The 25,835-nt window shown below is 43.5% G+C and overlaps 2 protein-coding genes across 5 annotated transcripts in view; one reads left to right on the top strand and one right to left on the bottom strand.

The window, feature by feature from the left end:
- The first annotated feature begins 1,601 nt into the window (after positions 1 to 1,601).
- Positions 1,602 to 5,860, top strand: LOC308408780 (thioredoxin-like). The gene is made up of 5 exons (XM_080901190.1): positions 1,602 to 1,759; positions 3,044 to 3,148; positions 3,358 to 3,423; positions 5,201 to 5,266; positions 5,563 to 5,860. Exons 1-5 carry the CDS (start codon positions 1,736 to 1,738, stop codon positions 5,623 to 5,625), a joined length of 324 nt encoding a protein of 107 aa, XP_080757316.1. The 5' UTR covers positions 1,602 to 1,735; the 3' UTR covers positions 5,626 to 5,860.
- A 5-nt stretch (positions 5,861 to 5,865) lies between these two features.
- Positions 5,866 to 25,835, bottom strand: part of svep1 (sushi, von Willebrand factor type A, EGF and pentraxin domain containing 1) — a 111,391-nt gene continuing 91,421 nt past the window's right edge. For 2 of the 4 annotated variants that reach the window (XM_080901017.1, XM_080901020.1), the window contains 21 exons: positions 25,569 to 25,693; positions 25,335 to 25,464; positions 25,045 to 25,215; positions 24,315 to 24,488; positions 24,073 to 24,192; positions 23,812 to 23,988; positions 22,273 to 22,357; positions 21,984 to 22,175; positions 21,167 to 21,334; positions 19,992 to 20,664; positions 17,191 to 19,901; positions 16,162 to 16,396; positions 15,798 to 15,953; positions 15,258 to 15,321; positions 14,718 to 14,894; positions 14,446 to 14,622; positions 13,364 to 13,540; positions 12,045 to 12,215; positions 10,703 to 10,798; positions 9,503 to 9,598; positions 6,162 to 8,302 (listed from right to left, as the gene is read on the bottom strand). In XM_080901017.1, the coding sequence (XP_080757143.1) occupies positions 8,169 to 8,302; positions 9,503 to 9,598; positions 10,703 to 10,798; positions 12,045 to 12,215; positions 13,364 to 13,540; positions 14,446 to 14,622; positions 14,718 to 14,894; positions 15,258 to 15,321; positions 15,798 to 15,953; positions 16,162 to 16,396; positions 17,191 to 19,901; positions 19,992 to 20,664; positions 21,167 to 21,334; positions 21,984 to 22,175; positions 22,273 to 22,357; positions 23,812 to 23,988; positions 24,073 to 24,192; positions 24,315 to 24,488; positions 25,045 to 25,215; positions 25,335 to 25,464; positions 25,569 to 25,693 (6,209 nt within the window). In that variant the 3' untranslated portion in view covers positions 6,162 to 8,168. The other 2 variants (XM_080901018.1, XM_080901019.1) reach the window with 2 other exon arrangements.

Raw genomic sequence — 25,835 nt, 5'->3', positions numbered from 1 at the left:
AAAGTGCGTCGCAGAGGGCAGTTTCACTGATGAAGAGAGAAAGAGTTGATGGCTCTGTGCACAGGATTCTTATTCTGTCACGTAAGCAAATCCCAGGGTAAGACGTGGAGCTCTGTAGCTGCTGCATTCATTCATCATTCCATGTGCTCATGTTTTAGACTGCAATTACTCCTGTTTGATCAGGAAACAGGCTGTATTTTTAGATGGCCATTAGAATTTCATAAGGTTGTGTTGAGGGTGAGCTCCATGGTTACACATGCTGCTGTAAATCTGTTATAGTCATTTATAGTACCAGGACTCTGTGCACCTACAGGGCTAAGAGTTTTCTATGCATCTGGGGGTCCTAGGCCTATATAGGCAACTGCCAAAACACTAATGAGTAATGGCACTCTGAAGAGAAGCAGTACTTTACAGTACCATACACCAGTCACAGAAATTATACAGATGTGATAAAACACATTAAATTAATACACAAAAAAACTGTTAGCACCACCAAATATTTTCTGAATATAGAGAAATTTTGATGCAAAATAAACCATGTTATTTGCCTCACATCCTGATATTATCATCATTACAGGTTAATGTATTTATTCAGACGGTTAGTGTGTGCGTGTCTCAAGTAAATGGTAAGTTATGAGAAGTCTCGCAAGAAGTTACTTTGTGGAGCTGAAAGCTCCTCACCTGTGAGGTCATCTGGAAAGAGTTTAATGGGAAATCACCGAGGAATGCAAATGTTTATATTTCCATACCAAAGTGCATAAGACTCACTGTTGCTACTTAACATTTGGTGCCTGGATTGAGGGAAAAAATAGAAATGTAAATGTAGTTGTAAAGCCAACGTGCTTTTGCTCTGCCTTTCTGCACGCACATATATAAATAACACTCATAGGTCAGCTCGATACATCCAGGGAAAAAACCCCCCAACTCTATTGTTGTGACGTGGTGACGTAATGACGAAAGATCATGTACGGGGCGTTACCTCCCGGCAGTGAATTTGAGCTACGCATACTCACTCACTTACGGTAAAGCTGGAATTTGTCAAGTCATCCTGACTTTCTTTGGTCAACCTTCGTTATTACAGTGAAACCGCAAAATTCAAGTACTACAAATATTTAAACATATAACAGTTACCAAGCTCTATAAATAAATCTAATAATGCTTGTATAAATCACATATAATAAAAAAATCCTATATTAAATTTAAAACTTTTTTTTAGAAGTAGCCTATCAATAATTGTCTAAATACAAACATACAAAACTGTAAACACGACGTTTTTGTTGTGTATACGGTCTGATTCATCTTTTAGAAAAAATGAAGAAACAACATTTGTGACACATGTAAAGAAGATAAATGTCGAATGGCGGCTCTCTCACACCCTTTTAGGTAAAACCGTTCCTTTCAAAATAAACGTATTCATTGGGGGAAAGCGGTTTGAATACTCGATACGACACAAAAACAAACTATATATTAAGATAAATTCTGTGACGAATTAAATGATATTTTAAGGCGTTTTACAGACACTGCAAAGCCAACGCTTTAGTCGCTCAAACCTTGACCGAAACCTTGATTGGCTCTTATTTTGTAAATCACTGTACAGTGACTTCCGTTTGACCGGCCTTTTGACCGCTAACTGTACGCGCCTGTCATTAAAAGCGCGGCGTGTCTGCTTAAAATAGGGCATTCGGAAACTTGGTAGCTAGTTGTGTTCTCTGAGGCTTGTTCATCGGACGTTAGTATGGTTCGCGAAGTGAAAAACCTGGTAAGTTTGTTTACGCTGCTTTCTGCACTTTCTTTCCCTTTTTGAAATGCTGTTTTTACTGTCTTTTCACGCTCCGTGCTGTTTTTGCCGGAGCCGCGCGCATGTTTCCCTCTCGTGATTCATTCTCCATGTTAGCTGAGCCCATCTTGTGGAATTTTGTGGCGTTATCTTACAAAGTTAAGCATCGTTTTGGATTAAACCACTCTGTGTGTGTGACACATCTAGAGTAAGCGTGTATAGTTGCTTCTCTGATCGCTAGAATAACTGTAAATGGATGCAGCTAACCTTCACTATGAGTCTGCCGCACCCTTCCATCTTGTAGCGAGACGCGCACTCAGCGCTAGCAAAACTAGGGGAAAGTAAACTAAACTGTCGGCCACCTGAGTCGATTCTGACTTAAACCACGCTGCTCTAGCGTGAACTACGCCGCATTGATGGGTAGATAGTCCGGGGATAAGATGCTAAGGGCTGCTAGCACACGTAACAGCTCGGAGCTATCAAAGTGCTGGACAGCAGGCCACGCGTGTTCCCTGGGTGCTGCAGGATGGGTAGGTGTGGACGGCTGTTTGCTTTTCTCTCAGCCAGGACATTGCACTTTAGTGTTTATAGCCGCTGTTGGTGCCATGATTGCTTCGGAAGTGAACGGAGAGCGAGTTGTAAAGTATCAGGACAAGTGTTTTTATGGCTTCAAATCACGAATGCATCATGGGTTTTTATTTTTTTTTGTTTTGTTTGTTTTTTTTTATGGTGAAAACGCCATGTGAGGAAGCCTCGGAAAACAGCACTGCTATACTGGTTGATAAAGAGTTGGAAAGTGAAGCATGAGAGACGAGAATCCCCACTTTTTATTTAACACTCTACCTTTGTATTTTATACAGTCGTCAGGGTTTCATTTGCCGCGGCATAAAATATATTCAAGTGTATGGAATAACAGGAAATTCATTTCTGTAATGATCAGTCTTGCACGCAAAGGCACTAAACAAAAGGCCAAAAAAAACCTGATGTGTATCATTTGCTTACCCTCAAGTAATGTGGTCATGTTTCAGCATACTGAAGTCTAAATTTACCAAACTGAAAGTGTTGTGCTGAAATCTGGATCCCGTGTGTTAAAACGGCATCAGGCAGTGTTCACGAGGGAAGCGGACAGCAACGCTTACACAAAACTGCATTTTTATTTATTTTTTAACATCTGAAATGTAGCTTTTTAGCTGTCGTAGTCTGGTAAATTATACTTGTGACATGTTTAAAAGCATGTCTGGTTTTTGTTTCTTCTTTCTTCTCTAGGAAGAGTTCCAGAGCATCCTGAAGGAAGCTGGAGACAAGCTGGTGGTGGTGGACTTCACAGCCACATGGTGCGGCCCCTGCAAACAGATTGCCCCACTGTTTGCTGTAAGTGGTGTGAACACAAATGCAAACCCTTGGTTGCTTCTTAAACACTTGTATTTGTGCGAAGCAGGAAAATGTATTTCACTTGGAAGACTCCATGGCAATTAAGTGGAAACAGAAGACTTGGATTGTTAGAAATTTCTCTATTTAACCTGCACCAGTTACATTCTGTACATGCATTTTGGTCAACTCACTGATTTCCTGTATTGCAGCAAATGGCGGCTGATGACGATAACAAGAACGTGATTTTCCTGAAGGTGGACGTCGATGAGGCAGAGGTAAGCCTGAGTTGGACTCTTTGTTTTTTTGTTTTTTTTTTTTTAAATAATAATTTAATGAACTTTTCCACTTTCACATCAAACCCAAGACATATTTGAGCCTATGCCAGGAATCTGTGGTGACATAATCTTAGTGGGAGAGTTATGAAGCACCTTGTTTGTACAGGTTTGTAGTTTTGACCTGGTGTGAGTCATTGTGAGCCATATACACAATCCCTTCACCAGGAACCACAGCTGGCTCATGTAACAACAAACCACGGTGCACAGGTTTTTGTAACCACAGCAACCTTTGCTTGATAATTGTTATAAACAGTAACTGCGCTGTTATGGAGGGATTGCAGCTTCTGGTAGGGTGGTGTATTGCAGCCACATGCGGTAACCCTCTGACACGCATGCTGACTCGAGGCCTGCGTTTACACATGCAGGGTGTTCCAGCCTCTGGCCAGACTCCATGTAGTGTCTGATCTGTGAAGCTGTAAACATGAGCCTTTGATGCCACGTCGGACCTGTTAAGCTGGAAAACATTATTTTATTTTTTTTGGCTAGTTTTAAATGAGGTCCCAGTTTTATTTTTCTACTCCTGGCTCTGTAATGTTAAAGCGGGTATCCAAAGCAAGCACCATTTACTTTCCAATGAAACCTTCTGTTTGCAAATCAGAAGAAAGCTGACTTGAACAGAGCTAAATTAGTTTGAGACAGTTGGGCGATCTGAGGCGCTACAACAAAGCTTAAAGAAAAAAAATCATGCTAAGCTAGTCTGGTTCTCCAACAATAAAAATATGGAGATGGAAATAACTGTCAATCTTCAATAAACTTCTCATTGTTAATTAATCTGACCTCTAAAATGTTTGGAAAGTCAGCAGATACACTGGAGCCCCTTTTCCATTAGTACCTACTCTGCACGGTTCACCACGGTTTTCACAAGGTCGCTTTTTTAGTACCTTCTCGCTCAGGGTTCCAAGCGATCCTAGCATGACGTCGTCACACTGCATGTCACCGATTGGCTGGTCAGTAGTATTGGCTGGTGAGTCATGAGAGCGTCTCATTCACGAAAATTAAAACCACTATTTTTGAAACCCGGCAACAAGGGAAATGGCTACAAAAATAACGCTGTGATCCCCGAGTCTGACGAAAAGCAACAGACCGAGCAGCAGGTATATTCTTGCTTCGATGGCTGCCTTTTTTGTAGCATATTAATTATGTCGTGGGATGCTCTGATGCGTTGCTATGATGATGACAACGCACTTTAGGTAGTGCCACAAACGCCAATTGATCAGAGTCGAATGGAAACGGGGCTTAGAAGTACTGATGACCTTTTTAAAACGGAAGTAATTGAAATGGATTCAATTTAAATTTCAGTGAAGCTGTAAATACTTTGGCTCTTGAGAAATGTTGTCACCTGCGTGTGACTTTGTTTTCATGTTGCCAGATCATTAACCAGCATAGGTTTCTAGGTCCGTAAAACGAGTCACTGCCTGCTGGAACAAATCCAAGCGTACTCGGGTGACCGTCCATCAATGGCTGCTTGTTTTTGTACAGACCGCAGTCATAAACAAACCTTGCCGTTTGTTGTAGTTTAAGTCTGTAAAAGTCAAATTAAGAGTAATTTTTTTTCCAGAGGTGAAACGGGCAAAGCAGAGGTCCGATGCAGGCAGGCTGAGTCTCGGGCACTCTGTAATGAATTTGTTTTCATGTTTTGGCCTGAACTGCCCACATGTGGGGAGACATTAATATTTATGACAGTCGGTTCATCTGATGTTTTTGCTTTGTCTTTCAGGATGTGAGCTCATCTTGTGGAATCAGCTGCATGCCCACCTTCCACTTTTACAAGAATAACCAGAAGGTAAGTCGGAGTGTTTTTAAGTGTTTCTTTTTGGCTAATTCACAGACCAGCTCAGAAAAACCGCTTTAATTTGTGCTGAAATCACTCTCTCCTCTTTGTTTTTGGAACTGTTAGTACAAACGCTTACATTTAAATCTGCTAAAAGCTAGTTGCTAAATCAGCTGGCTGGAGATTGTTTAATATTACTTGATGGTCTTCCTCTTTTTGCCAATGAATTCTAAGATTGCTCAGTAAATGGAAAAATGTGAATGTTTAATGGTTTTTTTTTTTTTTTTTTTTTAACCCTCTTCTTTCAGGTACACGAGTTCTCTGGTGCCAACGTAAACACGCTAAAGGAAAAAGTAGTAGAGCTGAGATAAGAAGTCCAGTTGACACACCCATGTTGTAAAAGGAGGAGGAAAAATGCCTCACAGTAGAAGCTGTTACCCTCTGTACATTCCTCATATCTATGAAGTCTATCCCAAACAGGCAATAAAATATCCACATATCCCATAATAGTTTAGTGTGTCTGTGTTAACAACAGGATGAAATACTCCTTTGTATGTCAATGTGCTCGACAAGGTGGTTTTAATAAATGAACTGCAATTAACTCAACAGGCTTTGATGGTATTTTATGCTTTAATAAAAATGTGAGAATAGTTTACACATATACAATGGACCATCACAGCAATAGTTTGTACACATCGTACAAGTATATAGCAGCATATGTTTAATACTGTTGAGTCTCTATATGAAAAAATACAGCTTTATCTTACAAAATCGTTCTTGCTTTGCGGAGAGATGAGTGAATCGTTTACGAGTGTTGGTTGACTATACAAGGATTCCCTTCATAACGTGATTCACACAGAGCCGAAACTTTAGAAATGATAAGGTCCTGGCTTCCTCTTCCTGCAAAAGGAAGAAACTGTCATTAGCTGTGGAAACGCATCGTAACTCTGTGAACAAAGGTCTGGATGCACTCAGTGGGGATAAATTAATTATATGAATTTTTAATGGGAGCATTATGCTTTGGGCTCACAGTAAATCTTTGTGTTGCACTACACCCATCCATTCATATAACAGTTTATTGGCACCAACCAACAGATACAACTGGCCACATACAGCCCACTTTGATCTTAAGTGGGCCTTACCAGTGAAATTTTCCCATCAGTGAAAATAAGTTTAACTACACATTTTATCCCTGAGATATCCCAACATATATTAAAGTGCAGTTTCCACAGGATACAATAATGCTGCTGTATTAACTGAGAGCATGGCAGCATGGCTGGGCTTAAATCGGAAGAAATTAATGTAAAAAGTATGGAGCTCGTTGATTGGACACAAAGTTTGTGGGAAAACAGGAACTTTTCTGTCATTTATCTGTTACCTCACTGCTTTTGTACAGTATCAGTGGCCATCGATGATCTATCAGCAGGAAAAACTGAAACTTACGGCCAGAAATCCATACTATGAAGCATTGCAGGTTTACCCTCATGGATTAGAACAACATCCACATTTCCACACTTCTAGCTCTTTCTTTGTGCTTTCTGTTTAGCATGTGACTAAACGACTGCTTAACTCTGACTGTAAATGAGTCACTGGAGCTCTGGTGGACTTCCAGGAGGTTACAGCAGACTATCCATGGCTGATATTCTGGGGAATCTAATTCAGAAGTCAGTGAATCATAGAAATGCTGGTCAAATGAATTATAATCATAGGAAAAACTAAGCTATCCCGTTGCGCACAAATCAAATGTAACTTTTGCAAGTTTAAGGACACTTTTTTGTTTCTAAAAAGGAGATCGGCTTGTAATATTCTGCCAGCAGTAGCACTCACTCAGCTGTTAAGAGCTGACTGGCTCCTGTTAGTGGATGATTTGTGAGAAGCCTCAAGACTTCTCCTATTTGGTCACCTGTTGGTTTCACTTTCTGATCAACCACAGTTTGAAAGGTTTGAACACACATCCTCCAACTTGAAAGATTTCAAATACCAAGTACATGTTGAAATGTAACCAAGTGGGTTTAAGTTGCCAAAGATGTCATTTTACATGCAAGTAGCTTTTTCACTTGTCTTATGATCAGACATGCAAAGTTATGAACTAAATAACTGAGGTTGTCTGAAGTTCCTGGGTCCAACCGGCCTGCTGTAAAAAAGGATGTTTTATTCTCGCCCCTCAGAGGATGAATAACAATATCTTAGTGGTCCTCAGACTTTTGCTCTAGCACCACCGTCAGGCTGAAATCAGGTCAGTTCTACTGCTTGATGGCGACAAAGCCATTCCTATCATCTGTGCAGAGCTTCTAGCACGACTGTAAACCTTTAGCACAGGAAACACACTTATTAGAGTGCAAAATGAGCATGGTGCTGGAAATATTCCTCAGAAATTTTGGTCCATATTGACATGAGAGCATCACACAGTTGCTGAAGATTTGTCAGCTGCTCATCCATTCACTGGACTGGAGACGGTAAAGGTGATTTGACTACAGTGAACTCGTTGTTTTCAAGAAAGCAGTTTGAGATGATCTGAGCTTTGTGATGTGGTGCGTTATCCTGCTGCAAACATCCATCAGAGGATGGGTACACTGTGGTCATACACAGGTGGACATGGTCAGCAACAATACTCAGCCAGGCTGTGTTTAAAGCAGCTGGTACTCAGCGGCTCAAAGTGTGCCACGAAAATAGCCTGAAGTGCTGCTGTAGCCCGTCTGCTTCAACCTTCGACGTGCTGTGCTATCAGAGATGCTCCTCTGTGTACTTTGGTTGTAATGAGTGGTTATTTGAACGACTGTTGCTTCCTATCACCTCAAAGCAGTCTGGACTTTGTACCCAGACATCAACAAGGCATTTTCACTCAGAGAACTGCTGCTCACCGGATATTTTCTCTTTTTTTGGTCTTTTATCCTGTCTGGAAGTTTGATAATGTCTAATATGTCACGAGTGTGTGGGTGTGTGTGTCTAACCACCTGGAGCAGTTGTGTCCGATCCAACCTGAAGGGCAGCTACACCTGTTCGGCCTGATGCATCTGCCTCCGTTCTGGCAAGCTGACGTACACACAGCTGTGGTCACGCAGAAAGACAAGAGACAGAAATCGTCAGTACGGTGTCTGATGAGGAAACCCAACAGATAATTGTTGGAGGAAATGTATCTTTTATAACCATGAAGTCAGCTCGCACTATAAACATTAACACTGCTGTGACAGCTCACTCTGAGCAATAAAGAAATAAAATTGAAAGATAAAGATGTTTGTCTAACAGTGCATGTGCAGGACTCGTTTCAGTGTTCAAGCTTGTGTTACTCAGGAACATTGTACATGTATGTATGATGTACGTAACACAGTCACAATAAAGTAATGTGATATTTATTATATAGCATTATTGTCACTTTGACCTTCAGATCAATCAGTTGACGTTGAAGGAAAGGTCAGAGGTCAAATGGGGTATAATATGTTTAAATCTTTACAAGCCACTTTATATATGTTGGCAATACAACAAGTTCCTAAGTTTTGAGGCTTTTTGTGATTTTTTGGCCAATAAATCAATAAGTTGATGTTGAAGAGCTCGATGGATGTCAGCCCGATTTTAATGGATTACTAACATGACCCCACTCTACACCCCTACTTTTTATCAGAATTCACTCAAACTTTTTGAGCTACCGCGTTTACACACAGACTCACTCACGCAAGCACTACGAAAACCACAACTTCCTTGGTGGAGGTCATAAACTGACGTATATCCAACTGTAGGACGTTTGTTATAAAGCCTTCGTAATCATGGCAATGCTTCTTTAGTTTCCTTGTACAGCTCTTGCTAAATTTTGGTGTCTGATGGTGTTCCCTTCATTCTGAGTTGCTACGACTGCAGATATGCACGTTAAGGACGACCGTATATATGACACTAAACTGAGCTAGCATGTGACAATAAATGTCACCCTGGAGGTTTTCCAGTGAGATTATAGGAGAATGGCCTATAAGTGTGCAAAGCAGTAACAAAACAAACACACAGCCCATAATTATGCTAGTTTGTTACCAGGTATAAAATTTTCCACCACAAATACTTACAGCAGACAGATCACCAAATTAATAATAGCTTATATATAAGCAGGTTACTTATTAACAATAAATAGACAACTACAGGAGGCAGAAATCCTCTGGGCTAAGTGTTGCTAGGATGATGATGATCCTGCTGTAATGGGAACCCTGCTGAGATTTACTTGCGTACATCGTAAGCACTGAACGCTTCACTGACACATGAACTCACCGGTGTGGCAGCGCGTGCCCGACCACCCGGTGGGACACTCGCACTGGTAAGGGGCCACGCAGCGCCCTCCATTCAGGCACGGCAGGATGCAGATAGCTATTATGAAAAGGAGAGGAGAGCGTTAGGAGGCAGGTATTTAAGATCACCATGAACCTATCTCTTTGAAACCATCTCAAACATGCGGTCAGCGTGGAGCTTCAGCGTGTTGACATCATATATATAAAGTGGACAAAAAACTAGATGAAGAGGTCAAAAACTGCAGCATCACTTATACTACAAGAAATGAACTTAATGTTCTGGCTTGCATACTTTATCTAGCCCTGTAAGAGTTTAGCATGTTAGCATGGTAGCATTTGCTAACTAGCACTAACACAGTGGAGCTGAGGCTGATGGTCGGTCAGGTAGTTTTCCAGGTATCTGTTCTTAAATAATAAAATCAAAATGTCTTGATGATGTTGCTAGATGAAAGGTTAAGGGTGCTCCAAAGCTCCTCTTGCCCAACAGCTGGGTTGGGCTAAACACTGATGGTATGCAGATAGGATTTCCAAATGACTTGAAACTGATCATCAGGAGAAAATTAATGTCAGAAAAAACCTTCATGGCAATCCATCAAATAACAGCTTAGCCATTAAAGCCATTTCATCTTTATTAATCAGTATGTTTAAAAGCCTTCTGATTAATTCCAGTGTGACTGTTTCACAACGATTGTTTTGGTTTTTGGTGACTCATTGCTCTTATAAATATATATATATATAACTTGTAGTTTAGGTGAACATGCGACAAATACCATTCTCTCTGTTTTTCAATCTTTTCCACCGTGGGACATTTTGAAAATCAGTCCACAGCCAGATTATGTTATGTAGCAGGGTTAGGTTTGGGTGATTTTTACAGGAAGTTGGCCGACAGCTGTGAGCTGCATGCAAGAATTTCTTGTGTAAGACTGTCATACATATGTTTTTTCTTGCACCACAATTTCTGTCTTATGTCTTCTGATTAAGTACTGGTATCACATAAAATGAGAGAAACATCTGGACTGTCTTGTTAAACCAGAGAGAATTCATTTTTCAGCTACAAACAGACACTTCTCTGTGCTCCAGTGTCTGCAAAAAGTTAGCCTTTGTTTGACCATAAAACACTGAGGATCACGATCAGGGCGTGAAAAGGGAGAATTAAACATGTTTACGATTATTAAATACTTACGCTCCTCACAGAGGCGACCCATCCAACCCTCGGGGCAGGAGCAAGTGTTGGGCCGCTGACACACACCTCCGTTCTGACACTGTAGCCAGCACACCGCTTAGGGAGAGGACACACAGACACACGGACAAAGATATCAAATTAAGGTCAGAGAAATGGTTCCTGTAACACAGAGTTACTATTCTGTGAGCATATCTCACAAAGCCAGACGTGCAGCTATACAGTGAAGAAGACACTCAACAAAAATGGCCATTTAACCTCACGCACACAAACAAATGAAGTGCAAACACATCAGGACAGCAACAGTGTGTGCAGGGAGGCAGGAAAGAGCACAAACTCAGCAGCTGTTCAGGGAAGCTAAGCCTGGATCCAGCCTTTGTTTTCATATTTTATATGCAAAACATCTGAACGGTCATTTGAGTTTCACACAGGGATTCAGGGTGGAGCTCAATCAGTTTGACTGTCTGCTTTAGTATCTGTACTTGATCAACAGGAACCTGATTTCAGGCTGATATGATTGTTTTCATGTTTTTTCTTTCAAATGTGACCTTTTTTTTATTGATTTTAATAACCCTTTTCTTTATTTTATGTACAGCACTAAACAAATTTTTTTCAGAGTGACGTTTATTAAAGAGCGTAACATCGTAATTCAGTTGCAGACAGTGATGACAGATTGGTAACTATCATGTGAATGTGATAGTGTGGTGAAGTATTTGTTTCTCATTCAAATGCAGCGCAGTCATAAAACTGCCTGCAGGTCATATCTTTGTTCTGCTTGTGCCGACTGAGAAAAGGAATTTCCCAATGTCTAAATTCCTGGATCCTGTTCAGCTGACACTCCCATCATACCACAACTGTGCGTGTGTGATTCATGTTTACTCAGAATAAAACTGTAAACTGAACTGTTTCTTAAACTCCTGAAGATGTTACGCCAAAGCTTAATCTACAGATGTTCTACATGCCCGATTTCCCTTGAAATAATTTAATTATTTAAAGGAAACCCCGTCATACAAAGGTGTTTTTCTTGTTTAAGGGTGAGGTTTTTCTTCCTGGATCCAGGCTTCTGAAAGTATTTGCACATAAACTTCAGGGCGAGCTGTCAGAGCAGAGCCTTTGGTGAAGACAAAAAACACCCCCACAAACCTGCTTCTGCTGCTTCCATAGACTGTACCCATGCAACCAGAGTGCAAGCACATACGTGTTAATGACCTTCACAGATTAAAATCTCTGTTTCGTAAGCAGCAGTAGGTAAGGGAAGAATTCAAAAGCTGAGAAGCTGCATGGCAGTAAGAGTTACAGGATAAGTCAGCTGAAGCAGGGAGTCTCCGTTTCACGTTCGCTCTACCTCTGCATGTGGGAGGCGGCGTCCAGGTGCCGTTCTCCAGACACCTGCTCCTTCCAATGCCTTCCATGGTGTAACCGCCATAACACGAGTACACCGCCACGTCCCCGAACTGGAACACCGCCCCCCGCACCACCCCGTTGGCCACATGGAGTGGGGGGCCACAGGACACCCCTATGGAACGACCCACGAGTTATTCACTGCTACCCCCGTCTACAAACACTGCTGCTTTGCCTCTTTAACGACACGTTTGCACCAATCTGACTGTAAAGTGAACCCAGACTGTAAAATTTATTGCGCTGTAACATTTCTGTCCATCCCCATATGTGAGTACAAAGTGTGCACCGCAGAGAGAAATCTGTGCTTATTAAATTAAACCCAGTGTGTTTCCTGCACCCCCCCCAGTAGCCCCGGAGACAGTGATTTTCATGCAACACATCCAAATGTGTCAAACAGTTCAGTGTTGGTTTGATTTGGTAAAAGCCCCTTACTGATAATCCCCCTGAGGACAAAAATGGACTCGGATAAACATGCACGTAGGAGACAAACCCCCCAAAACAGCATGCAAACACATACAACGAGCCACAGCAACATGAGCACTGCTGTGCTGCATATTCAGGACAACTGCACATGAGAATGATCAAAGGACAATCTGACAAAGGTTGCCATAGAAGCCGCAGAGGTGCCCGTAATTAGTTCAGCACACAGGAGCCGACGCAGTGTTTGAAGCAGCCTCATTTGTTTTGATAAAAGCTCAGTGAGACAACAGAGAGACAGCGCTTCACCTGAGACATGCAAGTGTAGAGAAGCACAACAAGACAAGGGGAGCATGCGAAGATGTGCAGTGTTAAAATCACAGTGTTTCGACAAGCGAGTATAGTGACATCATTTAATCGCTGCAGTACTTGTAGAAATGTGAGTAAATCACATGATCTCACTGAAAAAAACTAAACTTAGTAGCTTTACTATGATATAACAGAAAGGTTTACATTAATGGTACAAAGGAACTAAACCTGTGTAGTTCAGAGGTAACACACAGTGACAGTAACATGAAAATTACAAGCAGTAAACTTCCTCTTTAATGAAATAATTTACGAACTTAATCATTTAGTTTCCTGCTAACAAACGTGACATACTTCGCATATTTATTCACTTTGAAAAGAGTCGTTCAAATGAAATCACGTTTTTCTGCTTTGTCACATTTATTCAATGCCACCTCACAAGCACGTGATTCCTTACAGATTAAAAAGCTGCTACAACAACTGAGGAGACTTGAGTAAACAGAAGAGATTCATCTTCTCTTTAAAAATAACAATACCTACGTTCACACACAGAGCTGATGGGGCTCCAGGTCTGGTCTGACCTGCAGGTGATGGTGCCGCTGCCTTTCACCTGCTGACCTTTGGGGCAGGTAACGCGGACCGACTGTCCAACACGAAACTCCTGCTGGACTCTGTCCCCGCTGCTGTTCCAGCCCGGAGGAGCCGGGCAAGACTTGGCTGCGAGAGACAGAAATGATGGATATGCTTTTAAAATTTGTGATGCCAGCTGATGTAGTTCGTGTATCAGCAATACAACAGTATAAGTCCTTAGTCGTTTACAGTCACGGTGTAGCACAGAAATAACATGTACTAGTAAAGACTGCGACACTGTGACAGAATGATAGATGCAGATTAAACTGAGGCATTTAAATCGTTCTACTACACAATACTAGCATAGCAATGTAACACTAGGGCCCACAAATGCTACAAAACTGTGTTGTGAATGCTACACTTCTTTACACCCCCCCCAATACATCAATAAAATCCACCACATCTACATATCTATATAACGTCACTGCACAAAAGTCTGGTTATTTTGAGACCATGGAGCAATCCTGTCACATCATCTGTTGCAGCTTAACAAACTGACAAAATGCAGCACTGGCATTATGTCATGTGTATTGCACAATAATCTGTACGTACACCAGCCATCTATGAGTGGTCAGTGGCTGCTGCACTTCTCTTTTCCACATTTGTAAACGAAATCAAAAGCTCAAGTCACTGTCATCTAATTTCTTCTATTTTTCACTATTACTATTTTCATACACCATGTTTTGTTTGTTTTCTTTTTTTGTGCCAACAGAGATAATGAATAAGTCTGAGAGACATGTATGTGGAAGTGTCAGTCATGACATAAGACTTCAAAATCAGCACATTCCAACAAACTGCAGCCAGATTACGAGGAGCTGAATGGGTGACTTCTTGTCACAGGCTGTATTGTGAAACAGATGAAGAAACTCAGTGATGTTGCAAAGAATTCTGAAAGGCCTCTGTGTTAGAAAGCGAATGATACCACAGGCTGCCACGTGGCAGGAAGTCAGAAAGCAAGCCAGTAAAGGTTCTTTCGAAAAACGTGTCCTCACGTTGGCAGGCGGGGAAAGCGGAGCTCCAGGCGTTGCCCCCTATGCACACCACCAGAGGATCTCCCACCAGGTTGTAGCCGTTGTCACACTGGAACTTCAGAGCATGCCCAGTGTTCAGGCTGAGTTCCTGCACTTTACCGTGCAGCATCTGTTTGGGGCTGATGCAGCCTCTGACCACTGACAAGACAGAAAGACCACAGGGATGTGATGTCAGACGTGTTTGATGCACAGACGTCCTTTCACTTCTTTTGCTCACTGTCTGCCCTCCATACCTTCACACGTAGGCACCGGCAGGCTCCACGTGCCATTGTCCAGACAGGTGAGCGTCTCTGGGCCGACCAGCTGCAGCCCAGGATCACACACATAGGTGACATTGTCCGGGCTGGGCTCACCCGCCGGTTGTGCATTTTGTACTGTGGGAGGAGCCCCACATGATTGCAATGAGGACGCTGTGAAGAAAAGGGTCAAAGGTGCGGTAGTGTTAAAGTACAGTATATGTATCTGCTGTAGCACATTGCAAAACATGAACTCTTTACCCCTTGAAAACCTGCTAAGTGTAAACCTTGAAACTCTTATATGAACTGAGTGGTTTCTGGCCTGCTGTCAAAACAACATCACTGCATGTCCATCAGAAGCTAGTGAGGGCTACGCTTGGATATCTGTTTGTGTGGGATATCTTTGTGTCAATAAACTTTATGGATGTTCCAAAGTTTAGTAGAGGGAAAAAAGATCACTGATTGAACATTAAAATTAAATATCCGATATTATCACAAGCATGGTGCCTCCTTGTCTGCCTCTGTGCACAAACCCACCAACACACACTGGCTGCGTGCCGCTCCACGTTCGGTCTCCCTGGCAGATGTGGATGGAGTCTCCCTGTGACAAAAAGGGGAGAAGGATATTTGATGGTGTACACACAGAAATGCGTACATCCATAATATTGACTTTTTCCACTGTAGAATGAAGTAATGTTATTGTGTGAGCGTTATCAAGCCAGTCAGCGGCTTCTACTCTTCGTGTGCATTAAAAAAGGCCGTCATTGTATCGAGTGTCCAAACTGGGCAGTGCAGAGTATCAGTTTATAAAGAAGACAGTGACTCAGCTCTTTCTATTGGCTCAGTTACTGTGCACACCTATTGATTGCTGAAGAGAAGTCACATGACTTTCTGTAATCTCATTGTTAGCCATTAGTGCAGTGGGTGCATGCTGTTTAAAGGCAGAGTGTGGGAAAGCAAGAGGAACACAGGAGCTGAGTGGTCATTTGTTATGTAGTTTAGGACCAACTACATTTGTTTTTCCACATAAAGAGATGCCAGACGAAAAAAAGCAAAACTTGACTGGATGAGTTTTACCTTCATGTCAAAGCCAGGCAGACAGGAGTACATGACAAAGTCTCCATAGTTGTAGCTGTCCCCCTCTACGATACCGTGAAGAAGAGGAGCAGGCTTCTCACACATCACCATCTCACAGGAAACCGATGAGATACTTGGAGACCAGCTTCCACCGACCTTATCACACAGTTTAAAAGCAGAACAGGAAACCGCTGCGTTATCAACGTTACACGCATTCATTCTCACTTCTGTAAACCTTTGGTCATTTCACTTTATGTTCCTGGCATTCATATAATGGATTTCTGTGGTTAATTATAACTTAACAGGGAAGTCAAATTCACATTAAGAAGCTGAAAGGCAAATCTTTAACCAACATCTTTCTTACCTGACACTCTGCTAGCGCTGACCCCTGCAGGTAGAAGCCAGTAGGGCATGAGAGGGTGACGGTGCCCCCGACAGGCGTGAGCTCCTTCCCGGTGATTACCAGATGGGGGATGGAGAAGTTGGTGGGTAGCAGGCAGGGGGTGGGGCGGCACCGAACGTTGTGTTTTGACCAGGTGGCGTCGCTCTGGCAGGACAGGGAAGCTGTCTGCGTGGCTAATTCGTATCCATCATCACACCTGCAGACGCACATGATGATACACAGAGTACACTCTTTCTGTCTTGGATTTTAATCCATTCACAGAAATGGAAAGTAACACACATCCTGTTTACTGTGAGCATGAAGCCAGTTTCTCTAAGATTCAATGTAAAAATACAAATATTGGTGGCAGCCAGTGCTAAACCTTAGCCTCCTAGTAGATAGTGATTTCAAAATCCTACGTCGACTTGTTCTCCAGTTAACGTGTTCACACCACAGTGATGGTAGTACCCCATCAGCCTTTCAGGGCTGAGGCATAAAATGTTGAGAGAATTGATACGTAAGAGCATTACAGCTAAAAATCCACATATTTCTGTGATGGCAACTTTTTCGTGACTCACATCAAAACAAAACAATGAAGAAAACTGAGAAAAGTTTTGATGCTCTCCTGAGTGAACATGCATGTTTGTCACTAAATTTTAAGAGCAACTTATCAGAAAAACATACTGGTTCAATGCAACTACAACATCATCTTAGTGCATGATAATAAAACATGAATTTAATGATGATTTTAATGATTAGAAATGCATCTTTTAAGTGCACTTCAGTTATAAATGTGTCCTTTGATGAATCAGATGCAGAGTGCAGTGCTGGATGCTCTGTTACTCACTATTTGTGTATGAAAATGTGTTTTTCAGATCGAGGAGATAAATGGTTAGTTTAGTTTCACCTGATCCAGGATAAGCACTGTTCCATACACAGTATTTACATTAAACACTATGTGAGCCAGCCAACTCATTTAAGACAAGCCACTCCAATAATGACAGTATTCACCTATATGTGATCTGGTTGGGGAAGCTGAAGATATCTCCCACGACCCGAGCGTTGGCGACCTCTGGCGGTTTTCCACAGCTCACAGGCTCGCATCGTATCCTGGGTTCCCCCCATCTGCCGTCTCTTCCACAGTTGAGGTAAGCATACCCCTTTAGCTGGTAGCCAGGCCGACACCTGTATATAGCCGTATCTGGGAAGCTGGCACTGCCACCCTGCAAGACAGCATTAGGAACTGTAGGCGGGGCGGCGGTGCACCTTCCCCGGCTACACACAGGCACCCCAGGGCTCCACACTCCTCCTTTTTCGCACACAGCTTGAGAGGGACCCAGCAGCTTGTAGCCGTCGTCACACTGGAAGTGCACTCGGTCTCCGCAGGCTCGATCGTGGCCGAGAACCACTCCGAACTTAACCACAGGAAGGGTGCAAATGCAGGGCTGGCACTGAGGCACAGGGCCCACCCAGAGGCCCTGAGCGGAGCACCGCAGGATGGGATCGCCAACGACCTCGTAGCCATCGAAGCACACGTACTCCACAATGTCGTCGTAGTTGAAGCTGGAGCTGTTCACGTAGCCGTGACTGATGTCCTCAGGAGGATCGCAACTAATGATGTCACAACGGGGTGCCGGTTTGTCCCAAAGTCCATCTGACTGACAGACACGTGTAGAATCTCCGTTAAGCGTGTATCCTTCATCACATTCATACTTTATCTTGCTGCTGTAGCCAAACTCTGACCCCAACATGCGACCATTCAGTATTGGGGAGGGCTTCTCGCAGCGGGCTGGTACACAGGCAGCAGCCTTGTGGCTCCAGGTACCGTCAGCCTGGCAGATGCTTGGAGACCTTCCATTTAAGATGAACCCAGGCTGACAGCTCAGTTCTATTTTGTTATTATAGGTGAACTCTGTGCCTTTAAATGTAATATCACCGGGGATTTTAGGAGGACCACAGGACACGGGCTCACACTGTGGCTTCAGCCCGGTCCACTTTCCATCTGCCTGGCAGGCAATAGTACTGCTGCCCTTCAGGACAAACCCAGGATTACACTGAAAGTGTAATACCTCAGGATGAACAAAATCACCTCCCTGTGTTGTGCCATTATCCACAGCCCCTGGATCACCACAGGAAACAGGTTGACAAACTGGGGCATCAGTGGTCCACACTCGACCTGACACACACTGCCTCACAGACTCCCCCTTCAGCTCATATCCTTCATCACACGTATATGTGAGCGTAGTCCCGAGGGAGCCATGAGTCACATTCATCCAGCCGTGATCTGGACTAGGCGGTATTTGGCACTCCGCTGGCACACACGATGGGGCTGTCCCACTCCAGCCCCCGTCCTCCTGGCACACCAGCCTGACCTGGCTTGTGAGGTCATAGCCATGGTGGCAACGGTACTCAATCAGTGTCCCATGAAGAAAGTTCAAGTCCAGTCTTCCAGTGTCTTTAGAAGTAAATCTCTCTCCCAGCTCTGTCACTCTAACATACTCCCCAAAGTCAATGTGAGGAGGCAGCCCGCAGTCCGAGGGCACGCAGACAGGAACAGAGCTCGACCAGCCGAACTCCTCACAGGTTAGATGGTCCTGACCCACGAGTTGGAAGCCAGGAAAACAGCTGTAGAAAATAGTCACACCATAACTGTGGTCCTGGCCTTCCACAAAGCCGTTTTCAACTGGCTGAGGTGGTGTGCAGGATATCTGCACACAAGCTGGTGTCTCGATGTCCCACTCCCCACTGGCCAGGCACCTAACAGTCTTTGTGCCTTGGAGGCGGTAACCACGGTTGCAGGAGTAGGTCGCACTGTGATCAAACTGAAGTTTTGTGTAGACAACTTTTCCATTGGTTATCTGTTTAGGAACTGAGCATTCAATTGGGCGGCAAGAAGGCACCCCACCAATCCAGAGTCCCTTCTCTCCACAGAGGATGGTGGAGTTACCTACTAAGTTATATCCAGTCTTACAACTATACAGTGCTTTGCTGAGGTACATCAGTCCCTGGACATCAACAATACCATCTGAAATCTCTACAGGCTGAGGACATTCAACCGGGATGCATTCTGGGTAAGGACTGCTCCACTGCCCGTTGGCTAGACAGGACGCAGAGCCTTCTTTTCTTAAAGTAAAGCCATCTATGCACTCGTACGTCACCACAGAGCTGAATGGGAACAGGTGAGAAGACCTGGAAGGGCCACCAAACGGCACCGCAGGCGGCGGACCACAAAACACCTGCTTACACACCGGAAAGGTGTCATTCCACTCCTGTGACGGAGTGCAGCGGAGGAACCGAGCCCCCTCGAGGATGTAGCCATCCTCACAGGATAACTCCACTGTTCCTGATTCAGAGTCCAGGCCTCTTAGAACCAGGTGGTTCTCCTCCAGTGGTGGCTCTGGACACTGGACGGGCGAGCAACGCGGAGGCCTCGTCTTATCCCACCTTCCAAACTTCAAACAGGTCCAGGTAGCATCCCCGACCAGCTCGTAACCCTCATCGCAGACATACACCACTTTACGGCCCACCTGGAAGTCAGAGCCTTTGTAGTGCCCATGGACGATGTTAGGAGGAGGGTCACAGGTTAGAAGGACACAGGTTGGGGGGTCTTGGTTGGACCACTGACGGTTGGCTTGGCAAACTCGCTCCGGTCGTCCAATCAGTCTGTAGCCTGCGTTACAGGCGTACGTCACCTTGCTGTTGTAAGTGAGCCGACCTTTGACCTACAGTGGAACAAAAATGGGACATATCATGTGCTTTGTTTTTATGTTTATAAGAGGACTCTTTAAGTGCATTCAGTTTTCATGGCTAACCTGGGGGTATCCGTTCTTGAGGGATGGGGGTTGCGAGCAGGACACAGGTACACAGGTAGGCAGAGCTCCTCCCCACTCTCCATTTCCCTTGCAGGTCCTTCTCTTCTCCCCTCGAATCAAGAAGCCTTTGAAGCAGCTGTATGCCACCACGGCTCCAAAACTGTAATTTGTCCCAATCACATAGCCCTGATCAATGCTCTCAGGCTTGGAGCACCTCACCGGCACACAGCCAATATCATAGGGCGAGGGCTCCCACTCTCCTCCCATCAGGCATCTGAGTGTGGCTGTAGTGTTGAGCATGAAGCCCTCTTCACATTTATAACTCACTTCGGTGTTGCTGGCGTATTTTGGTTTGTTGACCGAATCTAAAATCGCATGTGGTAGTTCAGGTGGGCGGAGGCAGAAGTTTGCAATGCAGCGAGGCGCCTCCATGCCATCGGGTGGCACCCACACGCCCTGAGCATTACAAACCATCTTGGAGTTGTTGCCGGCTGTGTATCCGTCAGTGCAGTAGTAGTTAGCGGTGTCTCCGAAAAGCTTGTGAGTCTCATAGGGTTCAGCGTGGTCGATGGCAGGCGGGGGGCCGCAGGAGCGGGGGACGCACTGAGCCGTGCTTTCACTCCATTGGCCAGTTGATAGACATTCTCTGGTCTCTGGGCCAATCAGAGTGTATCTGCACAGGAAGGAGAGCAAAAGCAATGAGCAAAAAAACCCCAAATCATCATAATTTAGAAAAAGCATGCAAAGGTATGTCAAAGAAACTGCAAAATGCTTGGTTTGGTTTGTCTATCCTGAACCGGATTGCTCCAATGGATCAAATCTGGATCAGGGAATCTTTTTTGTAGTATTTTGAATCATATCATCAGAAATATATATCGAATAGAAATAAATAAAAAAAGAGACGTCATCTTATTGTTCTCAAGGAAATTTCAGTTTCTCTGGATCCTGTTTATGCATGCTGTGGCGGCGCTTGTCAGCCTCGATGGACTGCTCAGTTCTCATCCTTATGCACAGCTGATGTTACATTTTCATTAAATGCATGAATTCTTTGTTTTAGCTGTGCTTAAAAGCCACCATGCCACAGACAGTAAAGATCATGCAGAGGAATAAACAGGTGTGAAGTATTTAACACATTTTAAAAACAAATTGACTGAGTAGATTTCAACCACATTTACCCTTCTTTGCAGACATAGTGCACCTTGTTTCCCAGCTCAAAGTTCTCTCCCACAGTCACAGCGTTTTCCAGTAGCGGGGGCTCGCTGCACAGGACTCTCACACAGCGGGGGAAAGGCCTGCTCCACTCCCCTGTCGCCTCACAAATTACTTCCATGGAGCCCTGTGGTCTTTGTATCGACATACAACTCAGTTTAGACTCCTCTCTACATCATTTACAGTCACCTGGTATACACACCCAATTCCGAAAAAATGTAACTAAAGGCAGAATGCACAATAGATAATCTCATAAATCTCATTTTGCAATTATTTAGATTAATCAACCACAGGCCAGTAACATGACTGGGAATTACGAGCATCTTAGAGAGGCAGAGTTTCTCAGAAATGGTCAAGAAATCACTGACTGTGCAGCTTACTGTGCCATCAACAAATGCAAGTTAAAGCAAAGAAGCAGCCACACGTAAACTGAAAGTGAAAACTGTTCGGTCATCAGAAGAATGAAAATTTAAAATGATTTTGGAAAACATGGACGCTGTGTTATCCGGACTAAAGAGTGGAGGAACATTCCAGCTTATTACCAGCACTCAGTTTAAAAGCCTGCATCTCAGATGCTACTGGAGTCCATTAATACCTTATGTTGCACATCTAGGAAGGAAGCATCAATGCTGAAAGTATTCTTTTTTAGTTTTTATTTACATCTTAAACAGCATCCCTGTTTAGGAATTGGGGTTGTACAACAAATGAAAGCTATATAAAGTATAATAAAAGTTACATTTATTCAGTGAAATTCTAATAGTACTAATGGTAATTTATCCATACCTGTATCCCTCATTGCAGGTGTATGTGACAGTGGACAGGTACGTGTTGGTGTTTAGTGTGTAGTCTGCATTTTCCACAGTCGGCGGACCCCCGCAGGTCACTGGATGGCAGGTAGGTGGCGTCCCGGTCCACCTCAGACTAGAGAGACATTGGAACTCATAGGGGACCTGAGGCTGGAAGCCCGTCTTACAGCTTAGGTAGAGACAAAACAGAGTCGGACTCACATGTTAACAAAAATCTTTCACATGTCACATGACACCCGAGGTATTGGAGAGGGTGAAGATGATACCTGAAAGTCACCTTGCTTCCATAGGTGAAGTTGTTTCCCGTCATGATGGAGTTCTCTGGAACAGTTGGTGCTGGGCAGGAGAGGGCTGCAGCGTAACATTAACGAGATGATTAGTAACCGCTAACTTTTTAAACCCATCACACTCAATTACAACTTAAATAACTAAATGCAAGTGTAGCCCACTGATGTGAGGAGCAAATATATTTCTGCGCTGAGAATCAAGTTAACAGACGCCTGTGAATCCACCCACTTAAATTAATGTCAGTTGGGCATCTGGGGCTTATCGTGCCCCCATGATGCTCATACTTTTAACTGCTATTGATGAAATTGGGATCGGCTCAAAAAAGAGACGAACAGGACGGATGTGGAACTGAAAGGCAGACAGATACATTTCTCTTATTTCTGCGTGAAACTGAAGATTCACTTTTACAGTCCTAGAGTTGCTGTTATGTGAAAAACTTGGAGATGGTAAGTAAAGTAAAGAACCTCACTGATGGCAAGATAATGTCTAGTTTAATAACCGCACTCTGAAACAATACAATACAATACAATAATAATACAACAAAACAATACAATAATATTATATTAAGCCATGAGTGTGTTTTTAATTTTCAATAAATATTTATTCAACTTTTTTTTTTCTCCCACTTGTTGCACACAAATGTGGCTTTTGCACATCTAATCGTTTCACTTTCAGTCCGACACTCAGCAGCTACAGTAACATGAATCTGCAGACGCCGAATAATTCAGTTCCTCTTCCTCTGTGATGAAGAATGTGGCTTAGTGCCAAGATGCACGTGGTTACATAGTCAGACGTCTGAGCCTGCTGCACATCGGAGAACAAAAAGGACAGCTGCGTATGTAACTGCTCCTTTACAACACCGGCCATTAGACAAAGCATTTTTTGTGCTGTATATTTGCTTGTGTATGTGTGTATGCATACACAACATACATGTCTGCATGTTTTCCTGAAGTGTAATAGTCATTTGCATGATAATAGCCAACAGCAGTGGACCTTGAATGTGTTTTATTATCCGAGAGGAGCATGCTTTCATTAGAAGCCTCTTCTTTGAAGCCATTAAAGCTGTTCAATGGATGCAGTATTTTCACTGTGTAATATATAACTGAAAAAATGCGAGTAAATGCTGATTTATGTGTTTTGCTATGTGATATCATATTCTATAGTATGTAGTTATCTCATTGTAAAGCGTGAAGCTTGTGGTTACATGCCTCTTCCAACCAAACAAGCTGCAGATTAAATCCATGCAGCAAAAAAATTCAAGTGCCAATCTTTTATAACAAGGAAATCATCCAAAACTTTAGAAAGAAGCTGCAAAACTGTGAAGGTCAAACTGAGCAACCTCTAAGGATCGCAGCTGCAGAGTAAGCATCCAAAAAGCTCCATAAAATATTCATAGTTTTCCATCAGCTTAATCGGAACTGTGAAAAACAAATGCCGAGTCCACTACATCAGACGCAACTGAAATAAATCACACCATCCATTTGATCGCAATAGCATTATGTGACTCCAGCTCTCACCTCTGCAGTATGGGACAGCATCATCCCAATCTCCTGTTTCCAGGCACTGGAGCTGAGATGAGCCAATCAGCTCATAGCCGTTGTCACAGCTGAACACAACCTCGCTGCCCATCAGAAAGTTGCTCCCGTATCGGCGACCGAAGTCAGGAGTCCCAGGGTTCTCGCACTTTACTGGCTCTGAACGCACACACGAACAGCTGGGTTTATAAAAGAATGGAGGAAAACAGCTGCTTGTGTCACCTGACTACGTTGTCATATCACCTGTGCAGTTTTTGCCATCTCCAGTGTATGGGTGGATACAGGTGCAGGTGTAGGAGCCTTCTGTGTTCTGACAGCTGGCGTGATCATCACAGTCAGAGCCCAGAGCACACTCATCCACATCTGCACACACATATGATTAAAAACACACACAAAAAAGGACAAATGGGTTATCTGTTAAGTTGTCAACAGAAACAGGATTTTTTATTTAAAGTGTTTGTAAAAAGTTTGAGCTGTTTGTGTACCCAAACATGCCGGCGGAGTTCCTCCCCACTTGCCGCTGTTGGTGCAATGCACTTTGGTGTCCCCCAGCAGGTAAAAGCCAGCATTGCACTCATAGACCACGGAGCTGCCGGCGTGGAAGTCTGTTCCCTGGAAGAAGCCATTTTCCAGTGGATGAGGAGGTCCACAGGACACACCTGTAAGACATGTGGTAACACTTTATAACACAGCCAACAGCCAAGGGTGTAAACTCCCATAAGATGTAAAAAGAAAAGATGAATCCACTCAGTAAAGTACAGTGTATTTATGATGTAAGATGGGGAAATGTTTTTTTTTTTTTTTTACTAAATTACCATAAAATTACAGTATACAGTATAATTTGTGTCTCCTTACATGTAAAATACCTGGAATTATTCAATATTTAAAATACCTCACACACTACTATAATTATTTGTGTATTTTCTGTAAAAGCCTGACTTATAATATAATTACATTGTAATTTTAAATAGAATACAATGAAACTGCATCTAGTTATTGGGGAATTACGCCCTTAATCATGGGCCATATTATAAAGTGTTACCAGAGACAACGAGCAGTGTCAGAGGATGTGACTGTTACATTTACATTTATAAAGACAAAAGACTGAATCTTTATTATATTTCAAATCAAAACTTGACATAACAAAGGAAATCAATTAAAACAGGTGCAAAACCATGGAAACACATGACTGAGCACTGCCTGTCTTTGTCTTACGTTCACAGCTGGGCAGGTTGTGACTCCACTCTCCTTTATTTTGGCACTGCAGCACAGGCTCCCCCACCAGGTAGAAACTGGGATCACAAGACAGCTGCACCTGTGCGCCGGGACGCACATCCACAGTGGAGATGTGGAGGTGGGGCACAGTGTTCTCCAGCTTGGGGCAGTCTGGAGAAAATGTAAAAAGCTTGAAGGCTAATACCTGCTTGTTCTCCTGCAGCACACGGTTTGTAACTGAGCTCCAATTTTGAGGTAATACGATTTTGAAACACGTGAAGCTCTCTCACCGGCACAGAAAATGCTGTTGAGGTTTACTTTGACTCGCCCCACAACTCCACTGAGAAAGTCAGGCCAGGCGAGGACGTTTCCTCTGTGAGTCACATGAGAAGCTGGGCAGCTGCTGGCCAGGACCTTAATCTACAGTACAGCCAGAGAAGGTGGAGGTGGATGGATACGATAAATCCTTGGTCAGCCTCTATTAGTGAATATATGTGCTATTTACATCAGCTAACGTGGTTTACCTGCTGTGGTGTGAGAACACGATCCCAGATGTTGAGCTGGCTGAGGGAGCCGACGAAGGATTCGACAGGGTTGAAGCCCTCCCCCCTCTGATCCTGGTCCTGACCCAACACCAGCGCACCTCCAGCTACAGACAACAGCGAGGACCGAGGTTAACCACCAGCGTTTTTGGTTATTTACTAAATTAAATTAGCTAACGAAAAAGCTAATTATCACTGATGTTGCATATTTAATGACTTCAAAGAACATCTGTCTTGGCCGAGGATAGC

The sequence above is a fragment of the Rhamphochromis sp. 'chilingali' genome (assembly GCF_963969265.1).
Source record: "Rhamphochromis sp. 'chilingali' genome assembly, chromosome: 1".
In the NCBI taxonomy this organism is placed as follows: Eukaryota; Metazoa; Chordata; class Actinopteri; order Cichliformes; family Cichlidae; genus Rhamphochromis; species Rhamphochromis sp. 'chilingali'.
Note: the sequence above shows the minus strand (reverse complement) of the source record. Positions and strands in the feature narration are given on the sequence as shown.